The 18,314-nt window shown below is 54.1% G+C and overlaps 5 protein-coding genes across 5 annotated transcripts; 4 read left to right on the top strand and 1 right to left on the bottom strand.

Annotated features, from left to right (window-relative positions):
- Positions 1-1,860: 1,860 nt before the first annotated feature.
- On the top strand, positions 1,861-4,434 carry UMAG_02342 (uncharacterized protein; the record flags this gene model as incomplete). Its single annotated transcript, XM_011390351.1, has 1 exon — positions 1,861-4,434. One exon carries the CDS (start codon positions 1,861-1,863, stop codon positions 4,432-4,434), a length of 2,574 nt encoding a protein of 857 aa, XP_011388653.1.
- Positions 4,435-4,913: 479 nt separating this feature from the next.
- Positions 4,914-7,142, top strand: UMAG_02343 (mRNA-binding ribosome synthesis protein NOC2; the record flags this gene model as incomplete). Its single annotated transcript, XM_011390352.1, has 1 exon — positions 4,914-7,142. The coding sequence occupies one exon, from the start codon at positions 4,914-4,916 to the stop codon at positions 7,140-7,142; it is 2,229 nt and encodes a 742-aa protein (XP_011388654.1).
- A 597-nt stretch (positions 7,143-7,739) lies between these two features.
- Positions 7,740-10,802, top strand: UMAG_02344 (translation initiation factor 2; the record flags this gene model as incomplete). Its single annotated transcript, XM_011390353.1, has 1 exon — positions 7,740-10,802. The coding sequence occupies one exon, from the start codon at positions 7,740-7,742 to the stop codon at positions 10,800-10,802; it is 3,063 nt and encodes a 1,020-aa protein (XP_011388655.1).
- A 134-nt stretch (positions 10,803-10,936) lies between these two features.
- On the bottom strand, positions 10,937-14,695 carry UMAG_02345 (uncharacterized protein; the record flags this gene model as incomplete). The annotated part of the gene is made up of 1 exon (XM_011390354.1): positions 10,937-14,695. The coding sequence occupies one exon, from the start codon at positions 14,693-14,695 to the stop codon at positions 10,937-10,939; it is 3,759 nt and encodes a 1,252-aa protein (XP_011388656.1).
- Positions 14,696-15,419: 724 nt separating this feature from the next.
- Positions 15,420-18,256, top strand: UMAG_02346 (putative RNA-binding protein; the record flags this gene model as incomplete). Its single annotated transcript, XM_011390355.1, has 2 exons — positions 15,420-16,445; positions 16,706-18,256. 2 exons carry the CDS (start codon positions 15,420-15,422, stop codon positions 18,254-18,256), a joined length of 2,577 nt encoding a protein of 858 aa, XP_011388657.1.
- Between the last annotated feature and the right edge of the window lie 58 nt (positions 18,257-18,314).

The following is an 18,314-nucleotide window of genomic DNA, read 5'->3' on the forward strand; positions in this document are numbered from 1 at the left end:
TCGTCGTAGGTAGATGATGTGAAGAGGTGGTGTAGCACCGAGAGGGAGATGCCGAGTTGTTGTTTGGAAGGATCGAGAGCAAGGTAGATCGTGCGATGGAAGCTGATCGACAGAGCAAGGGAGGCAAGCCTATCCGAAGCGGAGCAAAGCAAAGGGATATGCTTCGTTAAGGAGGGCGATCGGACGAGTCGAGGAAGAGAAGCAGTTGGCCGACGAACGGGCAGCTTGCCTGAGATCGAACAGGAAATGAAGCAGGCTGATAGGGTCTACAACTGGGGTCAAGCATAGGTTATCTGAATACAAAGTTTGTGCGTGTTGAAGAGGATGTGACTCCTTGGAAGCTTGGGGCAGGAATCGGGTAGTAATAAGAGTAGATGTGGTAATGGTAAGAGATGCTAAGGGAAGGGAGAAAGCAAGGCAAAGCGATCTCGACTGACTGTGAGTTCTGAGTGAGGGTTAACCAAGCTTGGATTTCTGCTCGCACTCATACACACACTTTCGACATCGTTACTCAGTCACAACTCTGACAAACAAATCGACAGGCTGTGGACAGCTCACTTCTAACTCTATCTGTCCTTACGCGACCACAGGCAAAGAAGAAAAGGCGAGAGAAAGAAAGGGGAAAAAACAAAACAAAAAACAAAAAAAAAAGTCGTGAGTGGGTCGAGGGTGACTGATTCACGATAATTGCCTTTGGCAGCGAGTCAGCGAGTCAGCCTAGCCAACCAGTGAATCGAGCCCAATTTTGCCATCGAGTCCACGTTCCACGTTCCTCGTTTGGCAGTGCAATCGTGAATCGTGCATCGTGAATAATTTCAAATCAAGAATCAAGAATCAAGAATCGTGAATCGTGAATCGTAAATCGTAAATCGTAAATCGTAAATCCAAATCATCAACCAACACCTCTTTGTGTCTCATCGTGCACGTCTCGCTCTCTTGCGTGTTGCCAATCTCGAATGAGATTCCCTCGTTGAATTCCCACTTGTTAATAGTATCAACCTGAGATCTGACTGAGTGCGCTTCTCTTCTTATCGGAGACAGCTCCTGCTCCAATCAGTCGTGAATTGCTTCGAGTCACGGTTGTGCGCGTAACGCTTCTCTATGTTGGTCCGAGTCCGTGTGCGTCGCTATTCATAAGTGCAAGCGTGAAGGTACAAGAGTAGAGCCATCACCCATCGTGAGAGGCGGTGCTGCCATAGAATTTCAGCTTCGAGCGTACTTGTACAGTACAGCCCCGTGTGTTTCTCCTTTCGGCCACTTCACGATTCTTGATTCGTGATTCGTGATTGTGAATGTCCGTCGAACAAATCACGAATTATCAAATGTGTGTGTCCGTGGTAGGTGCAGGTACATTCGTGATTGTAGACGATGCTGCGACCAAAGTCGAAATTTCGTTCGGATGGGTGGCCCACAGATAACGGAACATGGATCGCGGACCACGGACCACGGATCGTGTACATTCACGATTCACAATTTACGTTCACGATTCAGGCTCGTGAATGTTCTCGCCCGTAACACTTTTGATTCGATGTAACAGCCCGAGCATTTCGCCGGGAGCTGAACCGAGGCGCGTGACTTTTTCTCGTTTCCTCTCTACGCGTACAGCAGCACACCGTAAATCACGAATCACGATTTCGGCCTACAAAAACGTGTTGGTCTTGGGCTCCACTCACGACTCATACTTTGGCTAAGCAAGACGGTCTTGGTGGCGGACAGGGCGCAGTTCAAGTTTCAGCTTGATCTCTGCCAGGTTGAGACGTCAGACTTGCACGACTCTCTTCATACCTCCAACTCGCAGCGACGACCAGTTTACACATCATGGCTGCCCCTCTGTAGTCTGTTGTCGCACTTTGCCTCGCCATGGTCACCTCTCACATGGGTTCTGCTTCCTCGGCATCATCGTCGTCGCTGGCAGTCACGCTCCCACACTCTCCACTCGGACGTGTGTCGCCTTCGTCTCCGCATCCGCATCTCAACGCGCACCACGATGCTTCCGCTTTGCCTCCTAGTCAGCTCAGTCAGTCACAGCGTCGCCTCTCTCAAATCATGCCCGCACAAGCTTCATTGACCCGCCGCCAAGATGCATGTACGTCGCAGACAGCACCTATCTGCTCATCCACGAGCGGCCCAGCGTCGTCCTCGTCCACCACCAATCACGCACCGCTCGTACCGTCTCGGCTGCATACGACACCACGCAAATCAAGTCTACGCCTCAGCCACCCACCTCCTGCACCCTCGTCCTCCTTTCTTCTCCAAGTCACTCCTCAGTCAAAGAGAACACGTTTCACCTCCCACGAATCCAGCTCGCCAAACATGGCCGCATCCCCATTCGCCGAGTCTTCAAGTGCTCTCGACAAAGTCATCACTAGCTCCGCCGACACAGGCATATCATCTTCGCCATCTCTCTCTCGCGTTCGCCCGCTTTCAGGTATCTCACGTCCGCTACCTCTGCCTCCAACGCCATCACGTCCACCGCACCCCCCACACTCCATCACTAGCCCCAACTCCTTGATACCCATGCCTCAACACAGTGTTGAAGACTTTCGAAAACTCTTGCCACACCTGCATCCCATAGCCTCCCTCAATCAATGTCCCGAAACTCCAAAGCGCACATTGCTCCAGCATATTCCACCACAACCCCCGATCCCAACACAGACACCCCACTTCCCGGCGTCACCCAGCCTTGACTCGGCTGTCCCTACAATCCAGAAGCTGCTACCCAGGTCAGGCTGGTTTTTGACCGGTTTCCGCTCCTTTGACCTGGATCTCGATCGCATAGCACAGCTCGTTCAGCTTGAACACCAACGCCTTCACCGTTCTCACGACCTTGACATATCCTACGAGCCTCGCATTCAGCCAACTTTTCACTCCTCTGATCACTCCAACCTACCGGTCTTCGGCTACTCAGACCGCGGTCTTCCATCCGGCTCCATTCTAGAAGTCCTAGGTCCGCCAGGTAGCGGCAAATCAAGTCTGCTCCTCCAATTCGCCATCACTGAAAGGCTGCGTGCGCTACGCCGCGCTCGAGAATCACTCATCGAGCCGCACGACCTTGCCCAAGCAGTACGAAATACGGACGCTCAAGACGAACCCCATGCTGCTGGTTCGTCTTTCTTTTCAGACGAGTTCTGGGATGCCGAAATTGCCAATGCAGATCAGGTCTTGATCCTCGACTGCGAAGGCGCAATGACTCCAGAGAAGCTAGCCGACGCCGCTTGGACTGCTGCGATTACACTATGGACATCTCTAGATCCAACACAAAGCGCCGATCGTGTGGATTCAATCTATACAACGGTGCAAGACCAACGCTCAGCGATGCCCGAGGAGGTACGTCGCCTAGTGGCAGCAGTTCTCGCAGGTCTTCACGTTAGCCGTGTCACAAGCTTAGCTGGCCTTGTCGCGCTATTACATTCATTGCGGCCAACCGATGAGTTGCAGCACGGCTCCACCAGAAAAACCATGCCATCATCCTTACCGTCCAGAACATCCTTGATCCTCATCGACTCGCTCTCTTACTATCTTCGACCATCAGGCGGCGGCAGTCAGGATCGCAAGGTAGCTGCACAGATTAGCGAGCGCGTCCGTGATATGCTGATTCGCCTTCAAATGCCGCTCGAGTACCGGCCACAGTCCGATCAGACGATCGAGGAGCAACTAGCAGCGAGGCAGCAGTGTTTAGACGCTGCCCAGAAAGTGTGTTCCCCTACCATTGTATTCACAAACCAGCTCGCGATTCGACGCAGCCGCAAAGAGTCGGATGCGTCGGCCAGATCGAGCCCAGCAGGCCGCGCATCAATGGGTGCGCCTAATCGGTCTTCGAACAGAAATCATGCATGCTCCGAGGGCGTCTCGACGCTGGCACCCCTCTTGAACGGAACAAGGCCGCCGCAACCAGCACGACTCCGCGATGAATGTCCTGCATACAGCGTCGCGCTGGGTGGACCAGAGATGGTGGACGACAACGATCAGCAAGCGACATTGCCGCGTCATCGGCAGCCATTCGATAGTCGACGTACCGCTTCCCAGCCCCTGACCCACGATCGAGGTTGGCCACCAAGCTTTCTCGGCCAGGATGTATGGCGTATGCTGCTCTTCCGTCATGGCACATTTGGAAACCGATATGCTCAGATAGTCTCGGTACCACCAGCAGTTCAAACAGAGCTGAGCGAGCTTTGGACGCAGACAAGGGAGCGTGTGACTGCTAGAGCGCGTGCATGCGAGCAACCGCAAGCTTCGGCGCAAACATCATTGCAGCAACCAGCCCATACACAAGGTGGCGACCAAGTGCAGGCAGATACATCATTGCCAACTTGCGCTTCCCATCAAACCGAGGAAGAGCATGACAAACACATGCTCAAGCTGCTCAGCCAGCTCAGAGCGAGCCTGTTCCGATGGCGCCCCTTTACGATCAATTCGTTCGGCCTTATCTCTTGAACTTACGCAACTTCACGTACCTTTGGAGCATCGCAGCTGTGAACTTTCTGTCAGGTGATTCTAGACTGTGCGCCACGGTGCTACTCGTGACTATTGTCTATCTTGCTCGAATGTTTGTACTTGTCAACAACATAAGACGGCATAGTCGAACGGCAGGCATGATTCTCGTTAACAATCACGAATTCAATCGTGAATGGTATCGGCACGTGGCACGCGTAATTGTCATGCTTACCAAGCTTTGCTCCAGGATCCTTGGAATTTTGGCCGCTTTCTTCTGAAAATTTTGTGGGACACCAAACAGCAAACAGGGTTCGTTTCCCCCCCCCTTTTTTTTTTTTATCTCCCTCGCGTATTGCGGCAGAACTCACGACTCCACCTTTGAAAGCCTTGTTTTCCGCTGTCTTCTCCTGCGACCATTTGCTCTTCACGCAACCGACAATTGAGCTTGGCTGCAACCGTAGCAAGCTCCCAGAATCAAGATGGGCAAACAGGCCAAGTCGACCAAGAAGTTCTTGCGCACACAGCTCGATAGCACCATTAAGCGTCGACGCGAACACCAGAAGAAGCGAAAGGTCATCGAGCGTTCTGTTGTGGCGAAAAAGCAAAAGCAGTTGCGCAGCACCGGAAAAAAGGGTAACGCTGCGAGAGAGGTGGATGATCCACAAGATTTGGCAGAGTACCAAGACGGTGAGGATGTGGCAGGTAAGACGGACAAATTCAAGGGAATGAGCGTGGATGATTTTTTGGGAGGCGGCTTCAAGAGTGGTGCTGCTGATGAGGATGGTGAGGATCAAGATGAGGACCAAGACGACGAAGAGGATGACGACGAAACCGACGACCTAGAGCAAGTCGAAGACATGTCTGACGACGAAGAGGGTGTAGGCATGCACGCACAGGATCTCGAGAAGCTCAAGGAGAAAGATCCTGAATTTTATGCCTATCTGCAGGAGAATGACAAGGAGCTCCTCCAGTTCGGTCAGCAGTCTGATGACGACGACCAAGATGAACAAGACGACGAGATGCCAAGTAAGCCCAAAGCGTCTTCATCCAAAGCTGCGAAAGCAGAGACCGGCCCTCAACGCGTGACGCTTAAAATGCTTGCCGGCTGGCAAAAGTCGATGCTCACCCATCGATCACTCAAAGCGTTGCGACGACTTCTCATTGCATTCCGCTGCGCCGTCAAACCGGAACAAGAGGATCAACGACCTGAAGGCGCCTCTTTCATCGTGGAAGAGGCCCGCGTCTTTAACAAGCTCGTTCTCACTGCACTCAAATACACGCCCGTGGTCCTACAACACCACGTACCCATCACCCAAGACAAGCGCGGCAACGTCAAGATCCCATCATCTAACAAGAAGTGGAACTTGATCAAGAAGCCTATCCAGTCGTATTTCAGCAACCTTTTCCAGCTCACCGAGACACTCACCGAACCACAGATGCTCGAAATTGTGGTTCGTGAAAGCACACGCATGGTACCATACGCCCTGTGCATTCCCAAGACGACGAGGGAATTCATCAAGGTGGCGCTGAATCTGTGGTCGAGCCAGGTATCGGAAGATGGCGTGAGGATGTCGGCGTTCCTGACACTCAGGAGATTGGGTATGTCGGGCGGTACGGCGTCGTTGGAGAACGTGCTGCGCGGTGTTTATTCGTCCTACATCCAGTCGAGTAGGTCGGTGAGCATCCACACGCAAGCCATGCTAAACCTGATGAAAAATACAGCGGTGGAGCTGTTCCTCGTCGATTCCGACGTCGCCTACACTCAGGCGTTCGGTTTCATCCGTCAGCTGGCGATCCACTTGCGCAACTGCATCAAGACCAAAACCAAGGATGCCTTCAAGGCGATTCTCAACTGGCAGTTTGTTTCGGCAATTGACTTCTGGTCTTTGCTGCTCGCGCGTGCGTGCGATGTGGAGTCGGAACATCAAGCAGGCGTCGAGTCGCCATTGAAGCCGCTCATCTACCCACTGGTACAGGTGGCAACGGGCGTGGTTGGCTTAGTACCTAATTCGAGATACTTTCCCTACCGATTGCATCTGCTCAAGTCGATGATGCGCATCGTATCTCGCACCGCCACCTACATTCCACTCGCCCCCTCGATCCTGTTTGTCTTCGAATCGCCCGAATTCCAGCGCAAGCTCAAGGGCAGCACCTCACCACCCATCGACTTCAGCACCACGCTCCGAGCACCAACTCAACTCGTACGAACACGACCGTACTCGAACCAATTGCTTGCCGAGTACTCGTTCCTTCTCGTCGAGTTCTTGACGTCGCAATCGCGATCGATCGCGTTCCCCGAATTGGTGCTGCCATTGCAGATCCAACTCAAGAGGCTCTCGAAGAGCACCACCAATGCCAAGTTCCAGTCCGAGGCAAAGCAAATTCTCGACAAGTCGCTTCAGACTGCACTCTGGGTTACCAAACAGCGCGATGCGATTGACTTCACACCCAACAACTTGGACAAGGTCAAGGACTGGCAGATGGATGCTAAGGAGAACCCGTTGGAGGGCATGTTCAGGTTGGCCAAGAAGGTGCGAGCTAAGCAGGAGGCGTTGATCCAGTCTCAGGCTCAAGTTGTCAGGGACGATGACGCTCAAGACGAGAGCGATGGCGACGAGGACGAGGACCAAGAGGAAGACGACAAAGATGAAGATGAAGATGACGAGATGGAGGTGGAAGAGGACGACGACGACGACGACGTCGAGTGAGTGTCTCAGGCTCGCCTCCACGCTCGGCCGTCCATTCTCGAGCGTTGTTGCAATCCATTCATTTCATTCAGCGGCATGACCTGCCAGTTTGATCGTATCTCCTGCGCGTATGGCCGATAGTGGCTTCTTGAACCCTCTTACACGAGCAGGGTCCGTGATCAGGTGGCAGTTGAGACCGAGAGGGCGATATCATCCCGAGTTCAGTCGAGTAGAGAGTATGGTCTATTTGTTCTTCTCGCTATCCCTTTTCTGCGTTTTTTGTTCCTTTGTTTTCTTGCTTTTTCAATTTCGAAAAAGGAAACAAGTGTAAAGGTGCTGAGCTCAGAAGTCGTGAGCTTGCACCCTTTGGTGTTTGGCTATTCGTGATTCACGATTGTGATTGCTGCTGAGTCGAATAATTTCTTCCTTTCAGATTTTCAGAAGAAATTCCAGCGCCAAAAAGTGGTGAGCATGTATGTGTTTGCGCAAGTCGCCGCTACAGCTGCTCTGAACGATGAATAGGCAGCAGGCTCACTTTGCTCTGTTGCTACCGTCACTTCTTGATCTCTGATGAATACGTAGCAGATCTTGCTCAGGAGTACCGTCTAGACACCCAACATGCTCTCGAGATCTTCGCTTTCGCTAGCCACCTCTTCTCGCTTGGCGCGCTGGGCATGTGCCACCTCAACATCGACCAGGAATACCACGGCAACCACACTCCAAATACCAACAGCTTGTAGCATCACTCGCTGTCTCGCTACCAGTGTTTCGGTTGCATCTGGTCGAGAGGCCTCGTCACCCGCCTCGAATCGCAATCAAGATCGATCCGATTACCGCCCTCGTCGTAGGGACGAAGATGTTCGGTCGAACCACCGATCGGGTGGACCGAATCATGGTGTACCAGTAGCGCAGTACAGTCGAAATCAGCGATTTGCTGCTGATGGAACGAGAAAACGTCTGCCCCATCCGAATGCTAAACCTCGTTCCGATCGGGAGGGAGATCGAAATCAGAGCGCGAATGACCAGCGTTCATCCAGACCCAGAGATGGTCCATCTCGTTTCAAGAAAGCCGGCGAAGCAGGATACTCATCATGGAGAAACAAGGATGATTCTGCGCTCAAGTTTGGCTACACTGCTCAAGATGGCATGGGCTCGAATTCGGCTTCGAACGCTGCTACCAAGAGGGATTCGACGGTTTCGAGGTTGAGAGCTCGAAACAACACCCCGTTGGACGATGCCGATGACCGCGGTTTTCGCAACACCGAGGCAGACAGGTTCGGAGACGCAACCAGTATCGAGGATGATGCTTCAGCGCGCAGTCCCAGAGGCGTTGCAGTGGATGATGGCATTCTAAAGGGCAACAGCATCCTTGAGAGGTCGGATCGACACCACACCGCCAAGCAAAAGAAAAAGGAAGGTCGAGGCTCCTTACTCGATCCAGAACATGATCACGATCACAATCCTTCAAGCCGATCTTGGCCGACTTCTTCTTCAAATCGACAGCCTCGACACGCTTCTGTCTCTCCAGATAACATGCATGCATCCCGCCTTGACCGCGCCCCTACGCCACGAGTTAAACCCAAGCTCCTCCCCAAGGTAGAGCGGAACATCTTCCTTCCCTCTGTCATCTCGGTCGTCATGCTTGCCACACGCATGGAGAAAAAACTCCGAGCTGTCCAAAACGTAATGAGCGAATTGGGAATGGAAGACACCCGCCCGGATCTGATGCTCAAATTCGAAGATGCCGAAATGATCGCGGCTCAACTTAACGTCGTTGCCATCCCCAACGACGAAGCCAGTTTCGACATCTACCCTCGACCGCCACCTTCGACACCGGAAGAAGCTGCCTCTCTCCCACGCCGCCCACCGGTGGTGACCATCATGGGCCACGTCGACCACGGTAAAACCACGTTGCTGGATAAACTGCGTTCCACCTCTGTTGCGCAGGGAGAAGCTGGTGGGATCACGCAGCACATCGGTGCGTTCAGTGTACCGATCAGTGGGAGGGAGCAACTCAAGGGCAAGAGGAAAGGTTACCAAGGTATTCAGACAATCACGTTCCTCGATACGCCGGGACACGCTGCTTTCACAGCCATGAGAAGCCGTGGTGCGATGGTGACGGATATCGTCGTGCTCGTTGTGGCAGCCGATGACGGTGTGATGCCGCAAACGCGCGAAGTGATCCAGCTGGTCAAGGATGCCAATGCCGACATGGATTCTAACGATATCGCCTCTAGCCAGCCGCACGTGCAGATGGTTGTGGCGCTCAACAAGATTGACAAACCCGACGCGGATCCCGAACGCGTGAAACGCCAACTTGTCGCTGCCGGCGTCGAGCTCGAGGAGCTTGGAGGTGACGTTCCCTGCGTCCACGTCTCCGGAAAGACAGGCAGAGGACTAGACGATCTCGAAGAGACCGTCGCAATATTGGGAGAGCTAGCAGAACTACGTGCTGAACGTACCGGCTTACCACAAGGTTACGTGATCGAGTCCAAAGTGGATAAAGGGCGTGGTAACGTAGCTACCGTGCTCATCAAGCGTGGTGTGCTTTCGAAAGCCTCGCCCATCATTGCCGGCACGGCATGGTGCAAAGTTCGTCAGATCTTGCATTCCAGCGGTCGGCCGCTCGCCAACGCTTTTCCAGGCGATCCTGTCTTGGTTACCGGATGGAGAGAGCTCCCGAGTGCTGGCGACATGTTGTTGGGAGCCACCGACGAGCAATCGTGCAAGAGAGCGTGCGAGAATCGAAAGCAGCTACAGGAGCACAAAAAGATGATGCAGGACGTCGAGCAGATCAACGAGGCTAGGAGGGCGAAAGCCGAACAAGAGGAAGCCGAGGCCAAGAAGGAGTTTGAGGATAGGCAGAGGAGGAGGGCTGCAAGGTTGGCTGCTGACGATGGCAAGGATCCGTTGGCAGTATTGGCTGCGATGGAAGCTGCTTCTTCCGGCGCTACCGGCGAGACGGTTCAAGTTGACCAGGACGCTGATGGCGTTGAAATTGCCGAAAGTAAAGACTCGACGACCAGTGCGGGCCAAGGTAAGAAATTGCTCAACGTGATCATCAAAGCCGATTTCTCCGGCACTGTCGAAGCCGTGGTCGGTGCTATCAGCTCGATCGGCAACAACGAAGCCGGGGTTAAAATCGTCTCGGCCTCAGTTGGAGAGCCTTCGGAATCCGACGTTGCAAAAGCCGCCGCGCTGTCGGCCACCATCATCGGGTTCAATGTGACGCCTTCGAAAAGCGTCCTTCAGTCGGCTGCTCGAGCGCAACCCGATCCTGTACCCGTAATCGTATCTGACGTCATCTACCGACTCATGGAAACTGTCTCGGCACGCGTCTCTACACTGCTTGCACCGCTCACCGAAGCCAGAGTTCACGGCGAAGCGACGGTAAGCCAGATCTTCGATATCAACCTCAAGGGCAAGACGTTCAAGAAGATCGCAGGATGCAAGGTGACCAACGGCACCATCTCGAAATCCAATGCGGTCAAGGTGCTCAGAGGCGCAGAAAGGAAGGAGGTCTACAGGGGAAAGCTGGATCAGTTGAAACATGTCAAGAAGGACGTCGCCGAGATGAGAAAGGGTACAGAGTGCGGCATGTCGTTCGAGGGGTGGCAGGACTTGAAGGAGGGCGATGTGGTGCAGTGTTTCAGCGAGGTCGAGGTGGCGAGGAGTTTGTAGACGTCTCATGCGCGTTAGGGAGACGTTGGGAAGTCACCAATCACAAACAAAGAAAAACAAATTGGCGCTAAGCCAAGTTGAGATTTGGACCGAGTCACGAGTGGTCTTTGCTTGTTGAGACAGAGAGTGAGCAGCTAGGCAGCAACCAATTGACGGCGTCTTGTATGTCGAGCTTGCGCTTGGCCCTGCTCGGTGGTGGACAGCGCGCGTCGCTGGGCAAGCATGTGTCTTGCGGCCAATCTTGCGGGATTCGCTTCGACTTGCAGCGGAACCGCGTTCTCCTTGATCTGCTCGCTGGTATCTCTCACAAGTGCGCGTGTTGGTGCGACGGGGAACACGATCGGCTCGTACGCCTCGTGCGGCGCCTCGGCCTGGCTGGCAAGTGGCTTACTGCGCGCACACCCAGCACTGTCTCCGGCCGCCTCGACGTGCTTGGCAGCGCTCTTTAGTGCGAATCTCGCATTGCGCTTCACCATCCCCAGCTCCAACTGCTTGGCGCTCAACGCGATGGAAAAATTCACATTGTCCTCCTGCAATCCAGCGTTGGCTTTCTGCATCTTGATCAGTTGTAAGCGTAGACTTGAGAGTTGGCGTTGCAGTGGTACAATTTGGTCTGCTGCTCGTGTTTCTGCGTCTTTCGCTTGAGCCGGTAGAGCCGGTGTGGGTTCGCATGCCTCGGTTCCGAGACGCAGTTGCGATTCCAGCGTCAGTACATGCGATTCCAGCTGCGTGGTGTGTGCATCGCGCTCGGCGAGCGTTTGCACGACAAGAGCGTGCTGCTCAACAAGCGTTTTGTGTTCAGCAGAGACCGAGACGAGTCGGTTTTCGGTGAGCGAAAGCGTCTCTTGCAGCCTTGAAAGCTGCGCTTCTCTCTCAACGAGCGTGGTTTGAAGCGTATCGACTTGTTGCGCAAGTTGCTCCTTCGTGCTGCTGCTCGCGCTACTAGTGCTACTGGTGATATGGCTGTCGTCGCGCAGGTTGCAACGAGCCGTGTCGAGCTCCTCTTCGAGCCTCGCTACGCGTTCTTCAGCAGACTGTTTCTGTGATGCGATCGTGTCGAGCTCGGAACGAAGGTCTTGTAGCTCTTCGAATCGACGGTCGAGGTGCGAGGTGAGCTCGTCGATCTGGCGTTCTAGTTCAGCCTGTACTTCAGAACTGCTCGTGAGAGTGCGCGCAGTAGAAACGGAAGCTAGCTCGTGTTGCAATTGTTCCACTTTGGCAACAAGGTCTCGCTGTTCCATGACACGCCGAACGTCAAAGTCCTTCTCCAAGGTAAGCCTTACGTGCTCTTTGACTTGCTCTATTACCGCATGCAACTGCGCATCGTTTTCGCAAGCTAGCCCATCTCCGCCGGCATGCGTTGGATTCAAGACGTCAGTGTTCGGGCTGAGCAACCCCTGGATGCGAACCTCGTAGTCGCGTCGATCTCTCTCTCTTGATCTGCGTTCCTCGGCCAACTGCTGTTCCAGCGCTTGCTCCCGGTCGCTTGCGCTCTCGTGCAATTGCGTCTGAAGCTGCTTGACCATTTCTGTCACGGCTGCATCTCTGGCATCGGCTTCCTGCACTAGCTCCTGATACTGCATCGACAGCTCAGACAGATCCGACCGTACTTGCTGTAATTGTGCCCGCTCCGTTTCCTGCGCCTCGAGCGCATCTTCCAGCTCTTGGATTCTAGCCGTCGAGGCGCAAAGCTGAGAAAGCAGCCGAGAGACGCGCGAATCAGATAGATGACCGAGCGAGTCGAAAGCTGTAGCTACCAAGCCGAGTTCCGGCACCGCAGCCAGTTCGGTCGGGAGCGTAGCGGGAGGCGAGATGCGTGAAAGCTGCATACGGGAGAACCTCGCTGCTGACGGCGAGTCAAGGTGCATCGTCGATGTGAGAGATCCGTCGACCTTCTGGTCCTTCTTGGCACTGTGAGACGAAGCGTCTTCCGTTGGCGAGGCGTCCGCGCAAGGCTGGCACGACGTCAACAGATCACCGCCTTGCTTCTTTTCCGAGGCAACAGAAGCAGACGAACAGGCAGAAGACGAAGCAGGTTCTTCCTCCTCTGCTTCAGCCGGTGATTTGGCGCTGGCATCTGGTCTCGCAGCATCGTCCTCGGCTTGCCTAGACTCGGTCCTTGCAGACAACGCCGCAAGAGACGGCGTCCATTGAGGTGTGCCAAACTCATCTGTGGGCGAAGCAGATGCAGATCCTGCCGAAGCAGCAGCGAGCGGTGTTTGGAATGCCCCCGCTGATGCCGGTGCCGACAGCTGCTGGGCACGCTGTGATGCAGGAGTTGAGATCAATGCCAATGTTGCCGGAGACCACTGTTGCGATGGGTTTATAGTTGACTGAAGAGCAGATATTGTGGCAGTCGGTGTGTGAATATGAGACCGTCGATCGCCGTCAGTCGATTCGAGTTGGTCATTTTTCGGGGATGACGATAAGTAGTCTTGTGGGGAACCGGATGCGTCATGGAGACCGCCTGCTGAAGGAGGTGGGGAGGATACAGCATCGTTCCTCAGACTAACGGAACTCTGCCATTGGGATGTAGTTGAACCAGCCGAGCAAGGCGAGAAGTTGACGACGCGAGATAGAGGCGAAGACCTGGCGGGCGTTCCGACTCGGAGCCTAGCAAATGAGCGCGGCGTGCTCGGAGCGCGAACAGCTGGAGACGAGCGTGGTCGCGCAGAATCCCGCATGGATTGGTTGGCTTGGCAGTCTGATTTGGGTGATCTTTGGTCCTCCTCTACTCCCGAAGTCTTGCTATGCGACAGCGTAGGGCTATTCTCGTCAATGTGCTCAGGAGATGATGCTGGTTTCGACGGCTCTGTGCCATGTCTTGAAGCAAAATCGTGGTCCTCAACGGAAACAGAGAAGGACGATGTACCTGTCATGAAATGTACGCTATCACTGGGCGATGCCGATTGCGTAGATTCTTCATCAACAAGCCGGGCTAAAGGCGAGGTGTGGTCCAGCTCAACAGGACAAGTTGGAAACTGAGATGCGTCTTCGATGTAGGATTCTTCTGGAACCATGGACAAGCCTTCTTGCCACTTTTGTGAAGCGCTCAAGCCGAAGCTGTTTGTTTCTGTCGATTCTGGGCGATGGATAGGGGACTCGGTGTTTCCGTGTGGTGGCCGGTCCACTGATGGTGAGTCTGTCGTCGACAACTGATCGGGTTGGGCAGAATCCAGAAATGATTGCTTAGTGACATTTTCACTTGTTTCGTGATGAGTAGAAATTGTACGATGGTAGCCCTCCGGTAGCGTACGCGCGGAAGGGCTCGAAGCTGGACTACTGCCATCTGAAGAAGCCGGGCTGTCGAGCATTCCCGCTTCGGCCATTCGGGTGCGCAAACTCTTGCCCGTGAAAGGCGTTCTCGGATCAACAGGGCGGATAGGTTTCGCTGTGACTGTAGGTGAAGAGGAGTTGCGATACCTGGGTGAGGAAGACGTAGACGAAGGCAGCGGTAGTGGTGCCTCGTCTAGACCTGCCAGCATACGTGCTCCTGCACGACGAAAGAAACTATCGCTGAAGGAGGCATTACTAAAGTCGAATGTACCCAAGCTTGAGCCCATGCTTTCGTTTGTGTCGGCATCCCTTGCATGTTTAGGAGAAGAGGGTTGAAGCGATCGACTGTTGGACTTGGAACGTGAAGCATCGGCATCGGGGCTTGGTGTCCAAGCGGCAGCTGACTTGCCGATCGTATGCGTACTGAGACGGCTCGATCCAGGTGTTGCATTGGGAAGAGGTGGGGCGAGGACTGGGACTGAAGCTGAGTTCGACCTTGGCGATGCTGGCGCTGCAAGTGATGGCAAGTGAGTGTCAAGGAGATGGCTGCCATTGTCGATGGATGCCGCTGACAGATCCGACAAGCCGCTTTGGTCCGCAAGTAGTGAAGCATCCATCATGACGTTCCACGATTAACGAGACGTGGCTTGTAGAGATCGAGACTGACGTGGTCAAAGGCAGAAAGGTGAAGGTAGAGAAGAACGTCTCGAGCTTCCGAATCTGCATTCAAGCTTCGCATCTGCCAATCTGTGCGAACCCTGCAGCGCTCAGGCGCGGCAAGAGGCAGTAGCAGCAATCAAGAATCAGTCAATCAATCGTGAATCCAATCAAACAATCAAAACCAACCTTGTACTCCTCCACTCTGCGTGTTTTTGGCGCGTAGGCGAAGTGGGGTCACGTGCCGAACTCCTTTTTCTTTTTTTCTTTTTTCCTTTTTTTTGTCCTTCCCTTTTGCCTGAAGACCAAAATTTCAGAAAAGGGAACAAGAAGCTGCAGCAAGGCGAGAGAAGACCAGGAGTAAGACAGGAAGAAAAAAAAAATTGGTGGCACAGCCAACAAGACGACCGTTCACGGTTGCCATTTAAAGCTCCCACGTCTTTGTCCTTCATCCTCTCCTCTACTCTCTTGACCGCTCTTCAGCGTCCACCTCCGATACCAAGCATCCAACGTATTATACCCAGTCCACCACCTCGCATATCTTCAAATATATATTACCAGCATCGCACTGGCTTGCAAGCTGTTTCAAGCTCTGGTCAGCCTGTAGCCACCTAGTACAGGTGCCCCCCCCGCCCCTTCAAGATCACCCTACGACCGCCGGCTATTGACACTTGACCTCTCGACATGTCGCGACTCATCGTGCGGGGCTTGCCCTCGTACCTCACCGATGCAAGGCTACGAGAGCACTTTTCCCAAAAGGGCGCTGTCACCGATGTTAAGCTCATGCGTAGGCCAGATGGCACTTCGAGAAAGTTCGGGTTCGTCGGCTACCGATCGGAACAAGAAGCGCAGCAAGCACTCGACTACTTTAACCGCACCTTCATCGACACCTCGCGTATCTCGATCGAGCTAGCCAAGAAAATTGGTGACGAGGAGCTTGTTCACCAACGCGAAGAGCGTCGTAACAGGCGCAATGCTGGCGCAGGCCCCGAAGGCTCCGCTTCTACAAGCGATGCTCGCAAAAGAAAAGCCGACAAGTCCGACACTCAGCAAGAGGAGGGTAGTGGCAAGAAGAAGCCCAAGAAGGGTGGAGCCATCTCGTTTGAAGAATTCATGTCCGTGATGCAGCCCAAAGCAAAACGCAAAGCATGGCAGAACGAAGATGCGCTGCCCGAGCAAACGATGCAAGACATTGTCGCGCCAGAAGAAGCTATCCAGAAAAAGGCTGCTAGGAAGGCGTTAAAGAAAGCTGACGCTGCAGCTGCTGCAACAGCGACAGCAGAGTCCACAGCAGCGCAGCCCGATTCTGGGCGCGAAGAAACACCAGAGCCAGACGCAGCGGCAAACGATGTTGGCCTCACCGACGAAGAGTACATGCGCCTTCGCATGAAGCACAGGGTCGGCACCGACCTCGACACCCTCGAACAGTCTTCCTCCGGTCCTGAGTTCGAGCAGTCGGATAACGAGAAAGACGACGACGATGCGGCGGCCGACTCGGATCCTGAGTCGGAAGACGAACCGATTCACGATCAAGGCTTCGAGTGCAAGCAGGCGGAAATGCAAAGAAAGGCTCAGCAAGCAGCCGAAAAGGACCAGAAACTGGTCGATCAGATCATGGAGAGTGGCAGGCTGTTCATTCGAAACTTGCCTTTCGCCGCCAGCGGAGACGAGATCCTGGCATTCTTTGAGAGCTTTGGCACCGTTAAGCAGGTAAGTGTAGACAACGTCCTGGCGGCAGCACAGCAACAGCGCAGTAGCCAGCACTTGTTACTACAATGATGACAGCTTAGTATAGGGACAGCAGAGCTACATGCGGTGCTGATAACCTACTGGAATCTAGATAGTAAAATGTATTCATATCTGATCCGTAACAAGTCTGGTCAACGTTGTCATCGCTGCCGTCCGTCTTGATGTGAAGGACAAGAAAGGATTGGACTGCTGACACCCCACCTTGACTTGATCGATCACAGGTTCACATTCCTCTCGACAAGCAGACCAAAGCCTCGAAAGGTCTCGCCTTTGTCTCGTTCTCGGACCCGGCGCATGCATTGGCCGCATATCGAGCCAAAGACGGCTCCACCTTCCAAGGTCGATTGCTGCATCTACTACCCGCTGTCAACAAAGACGCGTTGGCCGAGACGGGCAGCAAGAAAACAGCCACCCTCAAGCAAGCTCGAGCCGAACAGAAGAAGCAGGACGCTACCAAGGACTTCAACTGGTCGATGCTCTACATGTCTTCGGACGCAGTTGCATCGTCTATCGCCGACAGGCTGGGGGTGAACAAGTCCGACATTCTCAATCCGGGTGCCAATGGTGGAGCGGACAATGCTGCTGTTCGGCTCGCGCTCGCCGAGACGCGCATTATTCAAGAGACGAAAGAGTTTCTGGCGCAGCAAGGCATCAATGTCGATGCGTTCCAAGGTGCAAAGGGTCCCAGGTCAGACACGACGATCCTGGTGAAAAACATTCCTTACGGCACGTCGGCCGAAGAAGTGGAAAAGCTGTTTGGCGAGCATGGTGAAGTGGATAAGGTGCTGATTCCGCCGAGTGGGACGATCGCTGTGGTAGAGATGCCTGTGGTGAATGAAGCGAGGCTGGCGTTCCGGGCGATAGCGTACAAGCGATTCAAGGGGGGGATTCTATACCTCGAGAAGGCACCTGTTGGACTGCTGACGCAGCACAAGGTGGGTGAAAAGGTGGTCAAGCAGGCGCCGATCGTGGGCAAGTCGATCGACTCGTCGAACCCAAGCGTGGATTTGGACGGCCCCGCCGGCGCCGGAGCTGGCGACGAGGCGGTGGATGGAGCTACGCTGTACGTAAAGAACCTCTCCTTTTCGACGACGGATGAACGGTTGACGGCGTTCTTCCATGGGCTGTCGGATTTCGCGTTTGCGCGAATCCAGACCAAGCCCGATCCGCGTCGACCCGGAGCGCGCCTGTCGATGGGATATGGCTTTGTCGGCTTCAAATCGATCGATGCTGCACGTACCGCGCAGAAGGCGATGGACGGTAAAGTGCTCGACGCGCATACGCTCGTCGTCACATTTGCGCGTCGCAATGCCGAAGCCTCGACCACGTCCATCTCGTCCGGCGGATCCACCAAGATCCTCATCAAGAACCTGCCGTTCGAAGCGACCAAACGCGATATCCGCGATCTCTTCTCCTCGCAAGGCCAACTCAAATCCGTCCGTCTACCCAAAAAGTTTGACAACACAACCCGAGGCTTCGGCTTTGTAGAATACTCGACCGTCCGTGAAGCTCAATCTGCCATGGAAGCCCTCAAACACACCCACCTCCTAGGCCGACATCTTGTCCTCCAATGGTCCCACCTCGCTTCCTCCACCCAGCAACAGGTTGACATGCAAAGGTCCAAAACAAAACAACACTTTGTCAACACCCATGATAACGCGGCGCGTGCAGATCCGAGCAAGAGAGCGAAGATCAAGTTGAACAGCGCCCAGATCAGCGAGGCCATCAAACAAGCAAAGAGGCAACGTGACGATGTCGACGACGACGAGTAGATCGACAGGTAGCCGACGCAACAAGGATGCGTTTTTCTTTGTATTCTAGATTCATACT

The sequence above is a fragment of the Mycosarcoma maydis genome, chromosome 5, assembly GCF_000328475.2.
Source record: "Mycosarcoma maydis chromosome 5, whole genome shotgun sequence".
In the NCBI taxonomy this organism is placed as follows: domain Eukaryota; kingdom Fungi; phylum Basidiomycota; class Ustilaginomycetes; order Ustilaginales; genus Mycosarcoma; species Mycosarcoma maydis.